At 34.3% G+C, this 22,595-nt stretch overlaps 1 protein-coding gene across 4 annotated transcripts in view; it reads left to right on the plus strand.

The window, feature by feature from the left end:
* Positions 1-22,595, plus strand: part of LOC144970410 (PDZ domain-containing protein 8-like) — a 52,836-nt gene that overhangs the window by 26,444 nt on the left and 3,797 nt on the right. For all 4 annotated transcript variants that reach the window (XM_078910009.1, XM_078910006.1, XM_078910007.1 and 1 more), the window contains 17 exons: positions 217-303; positions 2,660-2,836; positions 3,631-3,711; positions 5,309-5,528; positions 6,506-6,618; positions 8,273-8,359; positions 10,370-10,452; positions 10,888-10,966; positions 12,055-12,174; positions 12,844-12,894; positions 14,424-14,567; positions 15,754-15,860; positions 17,878-18,123; positions 18,587-18,668; positions 19,725-19,819; positions 21,670-21,761; positions 21,995-22,032. In XM_078910009.1, coding sequence (XP_078766135.1) covers positions 217-303; positions 2,660-2,836; positions 3,631-3,711; positions 5,309-5,528; positions 6,506-6,618; positions 8,273-8,359; positions 10,370-10,452; positions 10,888-10,966; positions 12,055-12,174; positions 12,844-12,894; positions 14,424-14,567; positions 15,754-15,860; positions 17,878-18,123; positions 18,587-18,668; positions 19,725-19,819; positions 21,670-21,761; positions 21,995-22,032 — 1,902 coding nt within the window. The remainder of the gene's footprint in view (positions 1-216; positions 304-2,659; positions 2,837-3,630; positions 3,712-5,308; positions 5,529-6,505; positions 6,619-8,272; positions 8,360-10,369; positions 10,453-10,887; positions 10,967-12,054; positions 12,175-12,843; positions 12,895-14,423; positions 14,568-15,753; positions 15,861-17,877; positions 18,124-18,586; positions 18,669-19,724; positions 19,820-21,669; positions 21,762-21,994; positions 22,033-22,595) is intronic.

The following is a 22,595-nucleotide window of genomic DNA, read 5'->3' on the forward strand; positions in this document are numbered from 1 at the left end:
GTGACAGCTTTGCCTCTATCAAAATAGATATTTAAACGACGCTATACAGGCAACATGTTTCATATTACATATTAAGTGTTGCTGTTGGCTTTTCAACTCTTTTTAAGCTCATTGTTTATTTTGCGCCATACAACAGCTCATGTTTTTAAGAAATGATAATTGATTAAAATTGATGTCACTTAAATTTTAATTTTTCTTCTTCTGTGGGATCTATAGTTGAGAGATTACAATCTGGGTGAGAAATTCCCTGTCTTCATGGGTACAAGTGTGGACAAATGTGATGTCAAGGACGATATCATTGAAGTAAGATGAACTTACGAAGTATTTTATCTTTTTGTGTGTGTGTGTGTGTGTGTGTGTTTGTGTGTGTGTGTGTGTGCTGCTTTGTGGTCTAGTAGTATGGCACTCATCTTTCGACCTATGAGTCCCTGGTTAGAGTCCCTCTCTTTGTGGGAAAAACGCTCTTTACGTACATTTTCTCACCTTATTCAAGTGTAAAGTAAGGGATAATAATTTTGATAATTCTGGTATTGCGCACGATTCAACACAGTTGTTGATAATTTATTATAATGATAATGATAATAATAAATGGGGCTTTACATTCTTAAAATAAATAAAGAAACACAATGAAAAATAAAAAATTTCCTCTATTCGCAGTAGTACTGCGAATAGTAGATAGCATTCGTTTTCGTTATTCACAGTACTACTGCAAATATATAGTAGATATCATTCATTTCTGTTATTTGCAGTAGTACTGCAAATTCTTTGTTTGGGTTCATTCTGTATTTGCAGTAGTAGCCTACAAGCCTAGCTCTTTATTGATATAGAGGATTTGGTGTAAAATATGAACTACATTATTATTATTATTATTATTATTATTATTATTATTATTATTATTATTATTATTATTATTATTATTATTATTATTATTATTATTATTATTATTATTACTATTATTAATATTTTATTTTAATTTATTTATTTTTATCTTTTTATTATTGTTATTATTACTATTATTATTTTGCACTTCATTGACGATGACGATGTGTCTTTTGTTGTGGAGTGATGGTGGTGGTGATGTGGTGGTTGTGATTGTAGTGGTGGTGTTGATGATGTGATGGTGGTAGTGATGATGATGATAAGGATTATGATGATGATGTAAAGGTGGGGGTGGTTGCTGTAGATTTGATAACGATGTGGAGGTGGCTGTGGTAGTTGTAGTAATGATTATGATGTGATGGTTGTGGTTGTAGTAGTGGTGGTAGTGATGATGACGAGGAGGTTGATGATAATGTAAAGGTGGTGGTGGTTGCTATAGTTTTGATAACGATGTGGAGGTTGCTGTGGTAGTGGTGGTAATGATGATGTAGTGATGGTTGTACTAGTAGTGGTAGTTTATTGATGGTAACTTCTATTATTTGCAGGAGCACTGAGAAATGAGTTATGAGCAACGGAGAGAGAGAGAGAGAGAGAGAGAGAGAGAGAGAGAGAGAGAGAGAGAGAGAGAGAGAGAGAGAGAGAGAGAGAGAGAGAGTGAGAAGTCCTGGAACTTTTATAAAATATATTTAACTGTAAATAAAACAATAAACGGGGACTGATTTATTCTCATTAAAGTAATCTAACAGTTAAGCTGATAGATTTCAAGATGTGAACCAATGATCAAGTCAGAGAGGTGGGGATGGGGACATTTTCATGGATGGATTGGGGTAACAAAAACAATACAAAACATGATCTTGTCAAGTTTCGGACTTGGAGGAAAAATTGAAATGTTCAAAATCTCAATTTTCAGTCACACGAAATGTTTCAATCATCCTTCCTTTTCTTTCCTTCTCAAACTAACACACTCTCATTCAACTTCAAGCCATTCAACAACACTTCTGTTTTGAACAGAAAATACAGTGTTTTGTTCAGTGAGGGGACAAAAACTAATTTTCAGAGATGGGAGAGCGCTTCTACTATTGCGAATAGTGATTTTACTATGAAATCACTATTCGCAGTACTACTGCGAATAGGCACCTCGAAAAGAAATTATGACAATGTCTTACAGGCCTGTGTGTCATCCTTTATGTTAAGTGTTGATGTTGGCTAGAAAGGCCTTGTATAGTGCTCTAAGCACATTTAGTGGATATTGCTCCGATAAAAGCTCAAGATTTGTGTGTCTTTTGTTGGATTTTTTTTTTAAATGTTTTTATCGTTTGTTTAAGGACATCATTTATGAGTGGCCATGAGCCTCGATTTTTTTTCATTAAAATAATGAATTTATGCTCATTTCTCTTTCCTTCTCTGGTGTAAAATTGGCCATATTAAGGGACAAGCACTTTTCTCATTTTTGAAACCTCTTAATATCAGTTCTATTTTTCTACGTCCATCATGGTTCATAAAAATATAAGAATTCTTATAGAATTATGATAGATAAATTACAATTTATTTGGATGAGGAAGTGTTTAATCTAGAATACTCATTAGTTGTAAATGTTTACCAAGCCTGGATAAATTTTTATTCATTTATTTACTTTATTTTCTTTTTTTTGTCTTGCAACACTGCAAGTTAAATATATTTTTTTTTAATTTCTCGGAGGAAATAGAAAACAAAGACTTTAGCAACGAATTTGACATTTAATTTTCATTCCCCTTCTCCTCTCCCCATTTTCCTTCCTCAGACATTAGACATTCGTACTCGGATACTTTATGATGGAGGATTTCAAATTTGCATCGACGCTGCCTTACCCTTTGGCAGGACTGCCTACATATCTGTAAAGTTATTGAAACTCAATGGATTTCTCCGTCTGCGTTTCACAAGTGTGCCATTTTCACATTGGTGTTTTTCCTTTTATGAGGTAAGAAAGTAACAGACATATGAGAGCAAAGGTTTTATTCTCTTTTTTAATGAATTTTTGATAATGGCATTTGATTTTTCAATTATACCTTTTCCCAAACAAAACAATATAGATATAATTCTCAAAAAGTGAAAAAAAAAAACAAACAAAAAAAACTAACTAAAAAACAACTGTTTGCCAAGTTGTTGTTGTATATAGATTTGGCTAATTTTGTAACTTTTATGAATTGTGCTGTGTTGAGTGGTGATAATAATTTTCAATTTATGTATCTTTCCAAAAACTCCTGAAGCCATTTGATTGCTTTTTTTAATACTTGGAGTTGAGTGGTTTTAATTTTATTATTTTTTGTTTTTTATTTTAAAAAGAAAATTAAATTCCTTCAGATGGTGGCTTACTTAATCCTCATCTAGCATGCGGAGCATTCATAAGGCATCTACCGAGGACTTCCATTTCTGTCTGTTGACTGCATGGACACCAATGTTATTCTAAGTTAGGCCAGCCTTTTTCAACTTTATCTATGGTTCCTTTTGGTTTGCCTCTTCATCTTTTGCTATCAGCCATTTTGCTATCAGCCATCCAACGGAGTGTAGTTCTCAGCAAAGCAGCCGTATCCATTCTAGCAACGTGTCCAAGCCATATCCATCTGAATCCCTTTATAATTGTAGTTATGCTCACTGTATCTGTCCTTACTCTCAGTTTCGTTTCTAACTTTGTTGGGCCAAAGTGTTCCTAAAATTCTTTGGGGCTATTGATGAATGAGTACAATATTATTTCCTGTCATATGATATTCCCAGGAGCCTGAGATAGAACTTGATGTATCAGCACAGTTGGATGGGAGGCCAGTGATGAAATTGAAAAATCTCATTTCACATCAGGTAAGAGTTTCATTTTAGGCACAGTTCTTGCCTCCTAACTCAGCTTATCCTCTTTCACTTTGATGTCACAAGCGTCTATGTGGTCTTGTGGTACAGTACTTGCTGGATTCTAGCTTGTCCAATTCCAGCACACTCTGCAATATGGCATGCAAGAGCTGAGTGACCGAATTTTGTGTGGTCTAGTGGCATGACACTTGCTTTCGGATCAGAAGGTCCTGGGTTCGAGCTTCACTCAGCACATAGTTGAGTCCTTGGAATAGGCTCTTTACTCACATTCTCTTACCATACTCATGTGTATAATGAGTACCTGGCCGTTAACAGCATTGTCCCTGTCTGAAAAAAAATTGTAATAACAGGCATCATGTCTTGTTCTGCATGTTATGTGTAGCTGTTGGTCAGGGACTCTTTGTAAAGCGCTTTGAGCATGTTTAGTGGATATTGGGCTATATAAAAGCTCAAGTTTGTTTTTTTTTGTTCTTTTTTAAAAATCTATATGATAAGTTGTTACCTCCCAAGATCATCCGATTTTGGCACGCTCTGATTCTAGCACTTTTTGGCTTCTCCCGAGAGCGTGCTAGAATCTAGCAAATACAGTATGGCACTGGCCTTTGGAAAGGAAGATCGTGGGTTTGAGTCCCACTCTGAGCGGTGTATAGTTGATTCCTTATAAAATATCTCTTTTTTCTCACATTCTCTCACTGTACTCAGCTGTAAAATGAGTACCTGACCATTAACAGCATTGTCTCGGAAAAAAATTCTGATATCACCTAACAAGCATCGTGTCTCGTCCTACATGTTAACTGTTGCTGTTGTCTGGGAACCCTTTGTAAAGTGCTTTGAACATGTTTAGTAGATATTGCGCTATATAAATGCTTAAGTATTTTAAAAGTCCAAGAGTTAATGGAGGGAATCCAACTTTAACTATACAAATACCATGTGCGATAAAATAATTATTTTATAGCTTATATTAAAGCCCAACCCCTCCCGTACCCCTTGTGACTAACGGAGACTAACCACAATCTCATTATTTGGTGAGGATAGTTATGTGCAGAAGCCACACTTGTTGTTGTTGATATATTTTCAAAATTACCTCTCTCGCACTTACAGTCTGACACCCTCGAAATACATAATGCACGATCACCCATCCATTTCACATTTTGTCCTCCTTTGGTCCATACAAAAAATTGTGAGCTTTCTAATCTTTACAAGAGGTTCCAAGCCAAAAGCAACATTTAATTGTGCCTATTAGGTGCTCTCACAATATAAATTTTGACAGACCAGAGACAACACTGCTACCAGTTAGGTACTCATTTAACACCTGAATATTGTGAGAGATATGAAGGATTCAGCTTTGCACTGCCCACAGCAGGAATTGAACCAGTGATGAACAGGTCATAGATCGATTATTATTCCACGAGACCAAAAAGCTGAGTGTCCTATCCAAAGGATAACAAGCAATTGTTGCTATCCTTTTAATGCTATCAAAATAGCTGAATAACATAAACTAGCCATAACTCGATTTGGTAAATATTTCAGTTTTTATGGGCTAAAAAAAATAAATCTCCCCATTTCTTCTATTTGCGTTTGTTTTTTTCAGATAAGAAAGATAATTAGGAAAAAGCACATGTTACCAATGTATAAAATTCGTTACAAGCCTTTCTTTCACCCTGTGGAGGAACCCCTCCCGTCAATGCCTGAAAACCTTCAAATCAGTGGGGTGCCTATTGCGTCGGGGGTTCTAGAGGTAACTCTCATTGGAGCCTCCAATCTACCAATCACCAACAAAGGGGCACAGCTTTATTGTACACTGTCAACAGGTAAAATGACAACTCAATAAAATTGTTAATTAGTATATATATATGCCTACTCATGCATATTAAACTCCTTGGAACAGTGAAAATGAATTTATATGATAGTTTATTGAATGGATGGAATAGATGCAAATAATAGTAAGTTGTAAGAGGGTTGGGGACGACCAATAAAATGTTTTTGTTTTTTTTATCATTGTGTGAAATGGTAATTGCACTATTTTACTCACTTATTACCATTCACAAATCATTTATTTAGTTTCATTTAAGTTATTATATACGATAATGATTATTATTGCTATTATTATTATTATTATTATTATTATTATTATTATTATTATATTATTATTATTATCATTATTATTTTTCATTATTATTATCATTTTTATTATTATTATTATTATTATTATTATTATTATTACAAGTAATGCTCCGATAATATTCTGGATTAGAGATTAGTCAAATGCACATTAATAGATGAATAACGAATATGATGATGCACACCCTTATTTTAACTAGTATTGTTTTTTGTTTTTTTTATATTCCAGTAAGGATTTTAGCTTTGTTAGCATCCAAAATTGGAAGGCACCATTTTTATAGAAACCTCTGTCAACGAAAATATTCTCAGGCCTAAAATATTATTTCGTTACTGCAAATTATGCCCACGAACACCATTTACAGTATCTATAATTATTTCAAAACTTAGAATTTTTTTAACATGCTGTACAATGTCCTTTAAGTGTTCCATGTTTTAGGGTCACGTGATCTTGCATCCATTGGTATAAGAATATTATTATTGTTTTTATTATTATTATTATTATTATTATTATTATTATTATTATTATTATATATTATTATTATTATATATTATTATTATTATTATTATTATTATTATTATTATTATTATTATTATTATCATCATCTGTATTATGATTAAGAAATTTTTAAAAAATGTAAGATTGTTTGTAATGGATTTTATTCACCAGATCCCTTGCCTTGGAAACAAATGATGACACAGTCTCGGAAAAAAAGGCCAATACTTACCAAGGAGCTGGTGAAACACATCACTGATCCGTCCATTGGATTAACTCTTAAAGATGTAAGTATTTAATAGGATAGCAGTTTTGACATTAATATTGGCATACCTTAACCATTTTAGGGAGTCATCATCATCATCATTGCCTTTTTCACCCTGGGTCAGGGTAAAGGCGACAGACAAACAGTTTCCATCCTTCTCTATCCTGAGCTAACTTTTTTTTATCTTATTCCATGTCTTACCACTTCTCTGTATATCAGCTTCTTTAATTCATCTAATTGTTTCATAGTTTTAACTCATAGTCTCAATTTGATATTACGTGAGAGTGACCCTGATACTGAAAACCGGATTGTTAATCTCAAATTTGAGTTAAATTTTCTGTTTTCATTGAAGAGGGTGCCAGAAGTTCTTTGAATTGTAAATAAAATGCTGAGGTTTCGTAATTTTGATCATTTTGTGTCTGGATGAGACTTTTATGTGATCTCAATCTAAGTACTTTGACAGTATGCTCTTGGAATCTACATCTGTTTCCTATTTGAACCAATTCCCTTTGTCTTACCTTTTCTTGGGTGCTTTAAGTGTAAATTCTAGACCGTTCTACTATCCCATTTTCTTTCTTTTTACTTCGCTGATATGACCTTAATGTGTTTCAAGCATCGTAAAACTCTTAAAAAACAAAAAAACAAACTGATCATTTTGACTTTTAATTAAAGTTTCTTAAATTGGTCCATCACGATATAATCAGGCTTGTCATCCTGTATGATTTCTCATATTTTAATACGCTTTGAGGTCCAAAATAGTAAATGGGAATGTTGACTAAAATATATGCTAAATGTCAAAAGTCTAAAGTTTGTAAAAATAAAAAGGTAAATAATGATAAAAGTGGAAAAGTTGAAGGTCATTAAATATTGTCTCCACATAGATGAGAATCTGAGTAGCCTGACAGATGATTGGTAAAGGAATTGCAGGTTTTGCATTCCCTCTACAAACTTGATAAGTCTCCATATATTCATATGAAATTTCTGATGGTTTCACATGTTGAAAATATGAGATTTTGGTGAAAAATATGAGAAAATTAGCATAAATTTTGGGAAAAATATGATAAATCTTTTCAAATGGTTGAAGTTGGTTGGCAATGTATAATACTACATTGAAGCAGTTGGTTACAATTGCCATACAGAGACCAGTTCTGTGCGCTATGTGGTCTAGTGGTATGACACTTGCTTTCGGATTGGAAGGTCCTGGGTTTGAGCCTCGCTCGGCGCATAGTTGGGTCCTGTGAAAAGGCTCTTTACTCACTTTCTCTCACCATACTCAGGTGTAAAATGAGTACCTGGCCGTTAACAGTGTAGTCTCTGTCCGAAAAAAATTGTAATATTGCCTAACAGGCATCATGTCCCGTCCTACATGTTAAGTGTTGCTGTTGGACAGGGACTCCTTGTAAAGCACTTTGAGCACGTTTAGTGGATATTGCGCTATATAAATGCTCTATTAATGCTCTATTGATGACCTGGACCTCAGTTTTGTCGTCTTAAGGGAAAAGATTATATGTGTGCTTGTAATATTTAGGCACATAGTCCCTTAAGATGGCAGAATTGTTCAATTTGTAAAGCAAGGAACCCATATTGCAAATGAATGGTTCGATAGATTATGTCAGAATGTTGTTGATTTTTTTTATTAAAAAAATTTTTTTTATATTGATATTGTCATTTGCAAGGACCTGGTGTCTGACCGGCTGTATCCAGTTGTGATTGTAGAACAGGTATTGGTTGGATCACCTGCCCATCTGGCTGATTTGAATCAGGTAAAGCAATCACTTAACATATCATATCAATCATATCATTGGGTAAAGTGAATAAGCAATATAGCTTTTTATAAAGTCTTTCCAATCCGTGGTGCCAGAGTTTATCCAGATTTCTATAGTGTGAAACGGACAATAGCAATCGCTTGCTATCCTTTGGACAGGGCGCTAATCTATCCCAAAGTACTTTCCACCAGATTTAACAGACCCAGCTGCCCAATCACTGCTGGGTGGACAAGGGGGTCAAAAAAAATCTGGGCTTCACCCAGGATCGATCTCAGTTCCTTTTTCTCATGAAATGAATGCTCTATCACCTGAGCATCGAGAGCCCCTCTGTGGCTTTAGATGCTCAGTGAAAATTTATATGTATTCCTTGGCTCAAGTTACATGGTAAAACTGAACAAAATACACATATTTTTGTTTTGCACACTTTACTATTTTATGGCCAAATACTATATTCAAGTTCAACGTCTTTATCTGCAAAAGCGAAATAACCCATCACTGCAGATTTTATACAATTATTTGGTGACTTTCTCCATTATTGATTTATTGAGTTGAAAGATAAATGTTTAATAGTTGATCAAATGTGTTGTTGTTGATAATATCTAGGAGTTCTGGTGAGAGAGTGTTCCATTCCTTGATGGTCCTTGGGAAGAAACTGTTTTTATATGTGATGGAATTCTGAACTTACTGCTATGATAATTTCTTGTGAATGTACATTGTTATTTGTAAAATATTGTGGTAGACTTACTACTGTTTTGTTGGAATGTACTGTTCTGTGGAGAAGTTGGAGGCGTTTTTCTTTAGGCCTACTCTCCCGTGTTTTCCATATGCTCATGTGTTTATGACACTTTTTTTTTTCATGACAACATTTTTAAAATTATAAGTTAGTTGTCTTTTAAAAGGATTGAAGAAAAAAAAAGAGAAGAAATAGTTCATTTCTCAAAATGCAGAATCAAAATTTGCACCATCGTATTCTTTACTCCACCATTACAGCTTGAATGATGAAAGGTGAAATAATGGTTTAATATAACTAAATGGTGTCCATTTCAAGAAACAACTTCTCTATTCTTACAAAGAATTTGTCAAGATAAGGCTTAACTTAACTCTCTTGTGTTCATATGAACGAGCAGTTGGGCTCCTTTGTTCGAGTTTGATTCATGTTGAACTCTAATAGTGTTAAAGAGAAATTAACATTATATCATGTACTCCATAATTTCAACCATTTTTGTCTATTGTATACTGCACAGAGAGAGAGAGAGAGAGAGAGAGAGAGAGAGAGAGAGAGAGAGAGAGAGAGAGAGAGAGAGAGAGAGAGAGAGAGAGAGAGAGAGAGAGAGAGACATATGGTGACTGTGAATGAAAGTAAAGTCTTGTCAGCTGGCATTTGTTACTCTTAGAATAGTGTGTTCTTTGAACAATAAATATTTCATATACGGCATAATTCTCATCCAATCATGTCATTTGTTTATCACAGGGAGATATCATTGTGAGTGTGAAATATGGCATAATTCTCATCCAATCATGTCATTTGTTTATCACAGGGAGATATCATTGTGAGTGTGAAATATGGCATAATTCTCATCCAATCATGTCATTTGTTTATCACAGGGAGATATCATTGTGAGTGTGAAATATGGCATAATTCTCATCCAATCATGTCATTTGTTTATCACAGGGAGATATCATTGTGAGTGTGAAATATGGCATAATTCACATCCAATCATGTCATTTGTTTATCACAGGGAGATATCATTGTGAGTGTGAAATATGGCATAATTTTCATCCAATCAGGTCATTTGTTTATCACAGGGAGATATCACTGTGAGTGTGAAATATGGCATAATTCTCATCCAATCATGTCATTTGTTTATCACAGGGAGATATCATTGTGAGTGTGAAATATGGCATAATTCTCATCCAATCATGTCATTTGTTTATCACAGGGAGATATCATTGTGAGTGTGAAATATGGCATAATTCTCATCCAATCATGTCATTTGTTTATCACAGGGAGATATCATTGTGAGTGTGAATGGAAGTAAAGTGTCATCAGCAAAACAGGCAACAAAGATTTTGAAATCAGCAAAAGAGAGGTAAGTTATAGTTTGTAATTTTTGACATAAGGCTGCTCCACTTGGCTAAATCTATACGTCAGTGAACTTTGTCCACCGTACATGGCACTATCCTTGACAGAGCCATTACCTAACACCATCCAACACCACACAAATTTTGCATCTATTTTCAGTGTTGAAGTAGTAACAGTGTGGATTGGATTGGATTTTTAAGATAAATGTGACTACTTATGTCACAAGAGGACATAATTATACTGATACAGTTATGAAAATGGTGTGCCTAACATGCTTAGAGAGGGAGGATTTTATTGTTAGAGATTGTATATCTGTCCAATTTTGTGTTTCTTTTCTCAATCTTTAAAACTTTAGTTTGAAAATTAGATCATGTGGTAAGCCAGGTGCCTTTTGGAATGATAATTTTTCTCATATAATTTTTAATGCCCTTTTGATTCACAGGATAAGCATTCAAGTTGAAGGTACCACCGATGATCATAGTGCAAGGAGTTCCAAATCTGACACAAATACGGGCCCAGAGGTAATTTGTAGTTTTAGTGACGTTTTAGCACCATGATAATGCATACCTGCCAACCCTTCCACTTTTGGCAGAATCATTCCTATTTTCACTCTTCCTTCCCGCTCTTCCGCCATTGTCTCTAAAATTCTGATTTTCAAAAATGATGATAATGGTAAGAAGAAAATAAGAGTCGGGAGGGGGGGGATATAAAGGTGATTTGAATTTATTTTATATTTTTTAAATTATTGCCAAGAGGGAGCTACGTTGGAAAATTAATTACACTTCCTTCCCCCTTCCCCATTCGATTACCTAACACATCTGATGTAGTTTTGCCAGCTGACCAGAAAACCGTCTTTATGTGTTAGGTGACAAATTTGGTGGTCATTTTGATACAGAATTATTCATTGGTAAGAAATTCCTATTTTTTGTCTCAAATTCCTATTTTCTGACCTTCTGATTCCACTTTTGGAATATGAAGGGTTGGCAGCTCTGGATAATGTGTGAAACAAGTACCAGGTCAGCAACCGTGTTGTCTATGTGAGAAAAAAATATGACGTCTTACTGGTCCTGACCCAGATGTAAAATGTTGCTTTTGGTTTAGGACCACTTGTAGAGCCTTTTGAGCATGTTGAGTCGATATTGTGCTTTATAAAACCTGACCTTTTTAATGTCCATACTTTTCTTTACCTGTAAGACATTTTTTGTTGTTTATGTTTTCATAGGGGAGGGGGGCGGGGTTCAATCTCTTAGTACTCATGGTAAATTGATGGGATAACAATGAATGACTGCACCAGTCCAGAGGGAATGTGCACGCTCAGTCCTTTTTTTTTCAAGAACACAATAAAGCTATGGAACACGCTACTGCATAGATTAGAAAATATAAATGGGTCACTAGAAAAACTTTGCGATTGTAACGTGTACCAAAACTCTGTAAGTTTTGTGAGGTTTTTTTTTTTTTTGTTTTTTTCTTTCTCTGAGATGCAGACTTATTTGTTATCAAAACTAATAATGATAATACATCGGAGTTATTGAATTTTTAAATGTTTTTGTTTTTGTTTTAATTTAGATATTTGAAAAAAAAATTTTTTCTCCCTTTGAATTGTTGGTAGTTTTCAAGAAGAGAGAGTCAAAAACCTCTTTCTGTGGATGATTTGGATGGCAACAACGATGATGAAGAGGAAGAGGAAAACGATGAGGAGAAAACTGTCTCAGCTCCTATCAATACAAATGTAAGATATTTGTAACCTTATAACTCAATATGTCAGAATGGTTCAGATATGAAGAACTGAATTTACAGTTAGAAATATGATATTTTGCTAAATTTTCTAGTTTGTATTTGACAATAGTCATATAATTTGTACAAGTGACAAAGAGGGTCCCGATAGCTCAATTGGTAGAGCACTGGGCAACTCACTCAAAAGGACGGAGATTGATCCCGGGTAAAATCAATAATTTTTTTCTGAATGCCCCCATCCACCCAGCAGTGATTGAATGGAAAGATCTGGTGGTAATTGCTTTGCTATAGATTAACGGCCTATCCAAAGGATAGCAAGCAATTGCTATTGTCTGTTTCACACTGTAGAAACTGGGATAAACTCTGGCTAATGGTGGTTTGTAATTGCAAATAATCTTAACACCAAAACATCACAGGAAGTACGAAACAACACACACTTATAAATAATAATAGAAACAATTTCTTCAACAACAACAGTCAACAAAACAACTCAGTCCTGACGATGGCAAATTAAGCCTGAAACATTAATGTAGACTGTCTCAAACATTGTGGTAAATATTTAAAAAATAATATATATATATATATAAACAAAAATAAATAAAATATTTGTATATATGATATATGCATATAATATTCATTTACTTATTTGTTTATTTTATTGCAGGATAACCAAAAATGGCATACAAGAAAGACGAAGTCAAAGCCATCTTGTCAAGTAAGTCACTTAATTCTGATTTAAGCACCAACTCTCAATAAATAGGAAAAAAATTGTTATTTTATATTTTAAAATGTGATATAAGATTTCTCAAACTCCTGCATTTGAAACTTTTAACAAGTTCCCAATGTAGCTTTGAAACCTTTGGAGCGTGCATTGGGAATGGAATTAAAATTTCAAACACAGGAGTTCCAAGAATGTGGTCTTGTGGTATGAATTTGTTATTGAATTGTTACTTACTTTTTTACAAAGTATTATAGGAATAACTCAAAATTTATTTTATTTTTGCTATTGCTATAGTAAAATTGAGGTATCTTCAAAACCAAAATGGGTATAATAACGCTTGTTCCTAGAATTTCCATAATGTGAAATTAGAGAAATTAATTTTCATCTCACACACTTTAGATTGGTAACAAGTGTTTTTATCAAAGAGTAGCAAATAAAGACTTGAATGTTTAATTAATACAACAAAATCCAGGATAAACTTCTTAACTCTCTTTCTCTCATTGTTCTCAGGTGTAAAATGAATACCTGGACCTTAACAGTGTTGTCTCTGTCAAAAAAAAAGAAAATGTGATATCGTTTAACTGGTTTCACGTTTTGTTCTACATGTTAAGTGTTGCTGTTGGCTAGGAACCCATTGTAAAGCACTTTGAGCATGTCTAGTGGGCATTGCACTATATAAATGCTCTAATATGTTACCTACATAGCTCACTTTTTTTAAAGCTTTTTATTACAGAATGTTTTCAGTCGAGGCAAAAAGGTGTAATTCTAATTACACTTTAAGTCACTGAGCAATTTCTAACCTACCACTGCAAAACAGTATGAAGTTGGAGTGAGTTGAAAACTAGAAATTGAATTTATTTACCATCAAAACGATTAAACTTGGATTAAGCTCATATGTTTTATTGAGGAAAAAGGAAATTAATGAGGATTTCACAATTCTGGTCAATTTTTAGTTAAGATTCCTATTCTTGGCGTCTTGTTCACTCTGGCAAAATACTGTTTCGAGGGATGGGTCACATTTGGAAAACATGAATTCCTCTTTGTTAATCTAATTACTTTGAACTTCAATGTCTTCAACTGTTTTTAATACTTTTTTTTTTTACTGAATGAACATCGTGACGGGAGTAAATTCTTTCACTCGACTCGTGTGTGATTGGGTAATTTGCTTCTTTCAGGGACAAGAATTTTCAGTTTCGTATCTTAGATATAAACAGAACACCATTTTATTATTTATCACAAAAGATGATCTGAATTGTCTGGTTTTTTTTTATTTCTAAACGTTTAACCCAGGTGATAAAATTAGTAAATGCTGCCTGTTATGTGAACGAATAAAGTTTTGTTAGACTGTAGTTTGTATCATGCAAAACTGTTGAAATTGATTAAATTAATTTTTTCACAGAATACTATAATTTATAGTTTTATATTATTATATATATTATATATATATTATATATATATATATATATATATATATATATATATATATATATATATATATATTATGCATTATATTCACTATACAGAATCCCACATGGGAGCAGAAGTTTATCTTTGCTGTGGACCCATCAATGGCGTACTTAAATATTTGTGTGTGGAGTCATGGAGGTGATCGGATCTCACAGAATAGCATCAGTGGGACATCTTCACATGATGTACTAGTTGGACATGTAGGTTATTTTTTTCTTTTAAAAATTAATTTGAAAATCTATCATGATCAATACATACCTGTCAACCTTTCCGCTTTTGGCAGAATCATTCCTATTTTCACTCTTCCTTTTTGTACTATTTGGCCATTGTCTCTAAAATTCCGATTTTCAAAAAATGATGATAATGGTAAAAAGAAAAAAAGAGCAAAGAGATTGCGGGGGGGGGGGGGGGGGGGGGGGGTTGTTAAAAAGGTGAAAGTCCTATTTTATTTTCAGGAGTTCTGATTCCACTTTTGGAATGTGAAGGGTTGGCAGGTCTGTCAATATAGTGCTCAAAGCACCTAGTCTCATTTTTATAGATTTTTTTTGGTACTAGTTCTTGCTCACAAATAAGACGCAATCGGTACTCTCCGATTGGTGATTTGAGTTCCACTGGATTTTTGGCTCTGGATTACTATATAGACAAAAAGTTCTCTTTGGAAATAGTGGAGTAGGAAAGAAAAAAAAAATGATTCAGATATGAGCTGAAAAAATTAGTTGGCTGTATGGTGATATTGATGTATATGGAGTTGAGAAACTGCTTTAGTTGTATTAATTTTTATTAGGCTCTTTTAACTCCCAAGTTCTGATAAAATGACTCTTACCAAATAAATAGTATGAACTTTTATATAGCACATTTCCACGGATGTACCATACCCAATGCGCTTCACGTTTCATTTATTCCCCAGCAGACCATATGGAATCATTTCCCATTTTATACAGTACCAGTCACTTGTTAGTCATCCTTTTGTCCTAATACTCTCATGATATCTGTTCCTTCCTATAGCCAGGTACTCATTCATACCTGAGTTAAATGTAATGCGTGCTAAAAGTGACACAAGGACAGGACCAGAATTTTCCTCAATCACTGTCACCCATCTGGGCATTGGCCAGACTTAACATTGCTTGACTTTTGTGACAAGACTAGGCACCAAACTGCTGAGCCACCAAGCCATTGTCCTAGTATCTTTATCTCCCTTGACACTGATTTGACGTAAGCTTTGTAAAAATGTTAAAATTAAAAACAAGCAACAACATTTCTTAACTCTTTCGAGTTCATATGCATGGGAAATCAAACAGATTTGTCTGATTTTCCATGAGGGTGAACTCGAGAGAGTTAGTGCCTTCTTCGTGTTGATTCATTTTGAAATGTTTTATTCAACACCAGGTAAATTTAAACCTTGATGATATTTATCTTCACTGTCTCCTTACTCTGAGTGGCAAGTTGTACGACAAAGTAAAACTCAAGCACGGACATCACCAAACGGAAGCAGAGTGAGTTTTTTGTTGTTGTTGTTGTTGTTGTGTTTTATTATGTCATGATTATATATGTTTGATATTTTCTTTTTTTGATTTTACATTTATTAAAAAACATCAGTTGTTAAATTTTAAAATTGTTTTTTTCAACCATCGGACAATGTTTAAATTTAATACCATTGCTCATGTCATTGGTGGGAAAGGGGAGAAGGGAATCTGATTCTGGATGGGGTTCCTGACTTCCCATAGTTGGCAGGGATGCACTTACTGTGTCTTCTATCTCCTTATATCTATTTTTCAAACATGCTTTCTGTCTTTGCCTTGGGATGAGATTACTTGGTTTTGCCCTGATATTTTTTGTCTTGTAATTATCTCTCTGTTATGCACTGTATTATGTTTTGTTTACATATTATATATGAATTGTAAACATTTGAGATTTTTTTTTTTTTGGCTCTTTTGCCATCAGTTTGGCTTTTTAAAGAAAATCTGGTCAATTATCTTTTTAAAAAATAATAGTTCGAATACCAAATGAGTCACTGAGGTCGGTAAATCAAATTTCTGAATTATTGTAGTATTTGCTGGGTGGGGATCCTGACCTCCCATAGCGGGCAGGGAGGTACACACTGTCTTCTATCCCCTTATATCTGTTTTCCAACATGCTTTCTGTCTTTGTCTTGGAATGAGATTACTTAGTTTTTTTCCTGGCCCTGGTCGGAGTCCTGGCTGGGAGGGAAACAGTCAAATGCATAGTTATTGTTTTGGGAGATGATATTTTTTTCCTTGTAAATCATCTCTCTGTTATGTATTAGTATATTTGTTATTTTTTAATGTATAATGTAAGCATTTGAGTGTGTTCCTCTTTGTTGGATTTTGTTCTTGTGTCCGGATGAGACTTATAGGTGATCTCAAACTAAGTACATTGGTGGTATGCTCTTGGAATCTACATCTGATCCCTATTTGTTCCCAGTTCCCCTATGTCTTACTTTCTCTTGGATGCTTCAATTGTAATTCTAGAACTTTTTACTATCCCATTTTCTTCCTTTTTACTGGCGCTGATATAACCTAAATGTGTTGCAAGCGCCGTAAAACCCTTAAAAACAAACAAAACAAAAACAATAAATTTGCATCCAAAGTTAAACTGGCTGTATAATAAATTTTAAAAAATAATAAATATCTGGCCTTTTGTTTCCTGCCTGTCTACCCAAAGAGTGAAGCGTTAGGGGTGGAACTGAATCTTTTTTTGAAATGTAAGTATGCAAATTCATTTTTTAAAGCCGAGGATGGGAGGGGAGGGCTGGTATACATTCCATGATTAAAATGCAATATTAAGTGAGAGTGGTGAGGGGTGCAAGACATCATTCGGGGCGTTTGGCTTTTTTTGGCTTTTTTTCAGAGCAAATTTGGATTTATTTTTTTTTCATCTAGCAACCCTGAACTTGTGTGATGTCAGGGGTCTAAACCTTCCCTCTATAAATAGAACATCTAAAAAAATCACAACCATTAAAGAGACCTGGTTGTAGTTTTTCTGCTGTTCTATTTATAGAGGGAAAGTTTAGACCCCTGACATCTTTCAAAAGGGGCAGTCACAAAAACTTTAAAAAGTGCAGCTATATGGTCTTGTGGTATGACACTCGCTTTCGGAAGGCACTGGGTTCGAGCCTCACTCGGCGCATAGTTGAGTCCTTGGAGAAGGCTCTTTACTCTCATTCTCTCACCGTACTCATGTGTAAGATGAATACCTGGCTGTTTACAGCGTTGTCTCTGTCCGAAAAAAAATTATAACATCGCCTAGCAGGCACCATGTCCCGTCCTAAATGTTAAATGTTACTGTTGGCCTGGGACCCTTTGTAAAGCGCTCTGAGCACATTTAGTGGATATTGCGCTATAGAGAAGATCATTTTTTAAAATAAAAAAAAATAAAAAAGTGGACGTCTGTGGGGTTTGTTTCCCCTGTACTCATCAAACATGACATCATTGTTATTGTTATTGTTATCTCATCTTATTTTATCTTTTTCTACCTCCTATTAAATTTCAGGCTGGCAAAAGAATGGTCATCTCACAAAGGATGGAATCCAGAATTAATGTACGGTGACTTGACCATGGCCTTCCACTACGTCCCCTCCCTACTAACTGCTAAACAGAGGCAGGAAATGGCCAGCGGTAACGGTCAAATGAAAACTTTTCTCAACAAGAGTCCTGATGTGAGAAAGGAGTCGGACGTGAGAAGTTCACCAATCAGATCAAGCCGTGAAAGTCCTAGTAAATCATCGACTCCAGAAAAGTTGGTTTATTTTTCTATTTTACTTATAAATTTGATATTTTACTTTTAGTGAAACTTTTACCATACTGCCTCTCACTTTTCCTTTGCTTTTCATCTACTAAAATCTAGCTTGAACTGTATTGACTTTTTAGTGAATTTATTCATTATAAAAAAAAAGAATTTGAAAAGTCTTTTGGCTCTTATTTATACCAACGAGAGGAGAAAAAAGTAGAAACTTTAAAAGAAAAATGTAAAAAAAAACTTTTTTCAGATTTAGAAACTACATATATTATTTTCAATGCAAATAGTCATTTACTTAACTCAACCTCTATTATTTACTCAGTTGTACTATTGATTACACCTGGTGTCACTGGCCATGCTCAATCTTGCTTGCCTTTGTTACAAACTTAAATATTATGTTGTTTAGCAATCAAAGTCACAAATTGTCATTAAAGGTATTGTTTTATACATGTAAAATCCACAGTGCCAGCAATGCCCAGGGCCACCATCAGTTTGACAGTACATCATTTGTCACGGCCACCTTCTGTGATTACTGTGGGAGAAAGGTATCGTCTTATTGTCCTCCTCTTCTGAAATTTAGTGCATAGCAACTAGCAGTATGTGTTAAAATAACGATAATGTTGATAATAATGATAAGAAAAAGAAGATAGAAAAATAATGATGATGTTGATGACAAATTAGAAGACGAATAATAATAATAGTAATGATTATGATGATGACAAAATAATAATGATGATAATTTTGATGATGACAAATAGAAGAAGAAGAATGAGGAGGAGTAGGAGGACGACGAAAACAACAACACAATCTAGTTTTATCTTTGTGCCACTTCTTTTGTTTTGATTGGTTGGTGCAATTTATGCCAAATCCTCAAAGCAGTATTCAAGTCCTTGTTTGTAAACAGCCTTAGAAATTACCCACATTTCACCAAATTGGCGTACAAAGGTTTCACAACTTTCAAGTTTATTTACTCAACATACATGAAAGAGAAAGGTGGTAAATGAAACCAACAAAACAAGATGCTATTGCTAACATTAATAATTGTGGTAAAAAAATAAAATGATACCATAAATAACCACAAAATATACAACAATGTAAATAACAACAATACTTACATTAATAATAATACATAAGATTGTAAGTCATTATTATTCTGCCAAATGGAACAGGTGGTCATTGCATTGAACCATATCCTATTAGTAGATATGGGGTACACCACAGTGTGAAATCACAATTTCACTTTAATATGCCAGATTTTTATGGTTTCTTTGAGTTTTTGTAACTCAAAAACAACCTCAAAAGATTGCTGAATATCAACCTCTGATCATAACGTCAACTATAGACCTCCGTGCCAAATATCAACCTCTGCATAACATCAACCTCAGAGACATGACTTCAAACAGACAGGAAAGGAGATTCTTCAGCACAGAAATCATGAAGGTCGCTGAGGCAGCAAAGCCAGTCGATTATGCCAGCAAGCAGCTTCAGTCAAAGTAGTTCAGGTTTTTGTTAACAACTGTACAAAGCCAACAGAAATCAAGCCACTGGTATAATATTCCATATATTCTCTACTTTCCTTTTGAATTTATTAATACTGATAGATCTGGATGAAGGAAGCTTTCAAGTGTCGAACTTGTAGCATGGTGTGTCACAAGAAGTGTCTGGTCAAATGTCTCGTCAACACATTCTGTACTGAGTAAGTATTCATTATATCTTTCTGTCTGAATCTCTCTCTTTCTCTCTCTCTCTCTCTCTCTTTCTCTCTCTCTCTCTCTCTCTCTCTCTCTTTCTCTCTCTCTCTCTCTCTCTCTCTCTCTCTCTCTCTCTCTCTCTCTCTCTCTCTCTCTCTCTCTCTCTCTCTCTCTCTCTCTCTCTCTCTCTCTCATTCTATATATATATATATAATATATATATATATATAAGGCCTGTAAATCTTCCAACTATTGTCGGATTTCCGACAGTATGATTTTGCTCTATAAGTGCTAATATTTTTTATTTTAAAAAATTAATAGTAAAAATAAAATTCGTAACATCAAAGAACAGAACCAATAAAAAAGAAAATAAAAGAGTTTTATTACGTTCCTCAAAAGAATCAGATTTTATTCCATTTCAAATGCCGACTTTAAAAAAAAAACCCAAAAAAATGTTATTTGTCGCATCAAAGAAAAAATAAAACTAGACCGTCTATCAGTTAGCTATATTATCATGCCACCTACATGCTCCGCTAGACGTGGATGTATTCACTGCCTGGCTACTGTGCCACAGCCAGGGAGAGAGGGTCGCGAAGTTCGCGCGAGTCGTCGAACACACACCTAGTCAGTAAATAACTAGCGCGCACAGAAGTGTGTCGGACTGGACCGGACCGTTTCTCTCTATTTTGCTACCGACACACATGCATTTCTCTGTCTCTCTTTTCTTCTTTCCTTGGATTCATTGGTTCCATCTGGATATGAGACGGAAAAAAACTTAATGCGAAATAATTATTTTTATTCGAAATATATATTCTTCTTCTAAATCTTTCACACGACCGCACCACCACCTCTTCTTCTTCTTCTTCTTCTTCTTCTTCTTCTTCTTCTTCTTCTTCTTCTTCTTCTTCTTCTTCTTCTTCTTCTTCTTCTTCTTCTTCTTCTTCTTCTTCTTCTTCTTCTTCTTCTTCTTCTTCTTCTTCTTCTTCTTCTTCTTCTTCTTCTTCTTCTTCTTCTTCTTCTTCATAAGAATTAATCCAAATAAACGAAAGAATCAGCATAAAAATTTAACACAAACAAACAGGAGTGAAGATACGCAGCTTCCCGTGTCAAGCACTAGATACACATCCTTCAAAAGGGTAGGAATTGTTCTCTTCCTTTCATTTTACAACTAACTCAGACCTGCGCCCACAAATGTGTGTACTCTCTCAAATAATTGGGATTTTATTTTTGTTGGTACCATAAAATAAGGACCGCATTATAAATAAGTTGGGGAAAGTGACTTGATTTGACTAGTCAATTGACATGTCATATCTGTATTGTGTTTATTAATTAATCCATATTTTTGTCCTGTTGTGTCTATTTTCGCGCATTCAAAAAATTCTGACAATTTTTTCACCATTATAAAAAGTGATCAAGGTTAATCTCGGGTGAAGTCAAGATTTTTTTTCTGACCCCTGACGCCCTCTGACCACACAGCAGTGGTTGGGTTGCTGAGTCTGTTAGATCTGGTGGAAAGTACTTTGCAGTAGGCTAGCGCCTTGTCCAAGGGTAACAAGCAATTTCTACTGTCCATCTCATGCTCTAGAAACCAGGATCAATCCAGCTCCATGGCCTAATGGCTTTGAAGGACTTAAAATTCAAACTTATTCATGAGGTTCTCCTTGACATTGTACCATTTTGTGAAGATTGGTCACATGTACGTACTGATTCAACTTTTAATATTATTACGTTTACCATTATTATTTTCATATAAATAGTATTTTGTTGTTGTTGTTTTGTTCAAATTGCTTCTCTTTTATGGTAAAAACGACTTTGACGACTACCAGAATGAATTGGTTTTTGTTATCAATTCTAGGAAAGGGGTGAAAAAACGGTCTGCTCTGGACGAGATGTGGGAACCATTGACTGCGGCAAATAGAGGACGAATTGCAGGGTCAGATATTGTTGGTGAGTTGTTGTTTCAATAATAAAACGTCCTCAATTTTAAAAAAATATTTGTATGGCTAACTTAAATGCCTTATGTCAATTAAATATGATCTTGGACTTTGTTAAAAAAAAAAAAAGAAAATATTTTGAAGAAAAGAATATTGTTTTAAAAATATTTATTAGCTTTTGACTGTTTTTATTTTTTTAAATTTTAATATTATTATTATTATTTCTTTTTTTTTTTTGGCATTCAGATCCACAAGAAGGAAATTCCTCAGACAAAGATAATAATGTGAGTTGTTTCTTCTTATTATTATTAAAACAGTGTTATGATGCCTATTTTTATATATTTGGGCTGTGTGTGTGTGCATATATGAGTATGATTTGGCAATCTGGATGGAAAAGGATAAAAGAAAACTTAAACAGGACAGATCTTGACAATTGAACAATGGTTCTCATACCACAAGACCACATAGCCACAAATAGTATGAAGACCTTATTTTTTTGTTAGGACTCCTCACCATTCCTCATTCAAAGTAAGAATGAAAGATTATCCAGTCAAGTAAAGGAGAATAAGATACATGATCATAGAGATGTTAGTCCTTCAGAGCAATTATGCCCATGGAGCCGGAGTCTATCCCAGTTTCTATATTGTGGAGCGAACAATAGCAATTGCTTGCTACCCTTTTGATATGATGCTAGTCTGTCACAAAGTACTTTCTGCCAGATCTAACAAACCAAATCACTGCTGAATGGACAGAGGGTCTTAAAAAAATCTCGACTGCATCCGGGATCAATCTCGATCCCTTTACTTGTAAAGCAAGTGCTCTAACAAATGAGCTATCGGGACCCCCG

Source organism: Berghia stephanieae, chromosome 4, assembly GCF_034508935.2.
Source record: "Berghia stephanieae isolate SIO BIC M18660-M18661 chromosome 4, UCSD_Bste_1.3, whole genome shotgun sequence".
Lineage (NCBI taxonomy): Eukaryota > Metazoa > Mollusca > Gastropoda > Nudibranchia > Aeolidiidae > Berghia > Berghia stephanieae.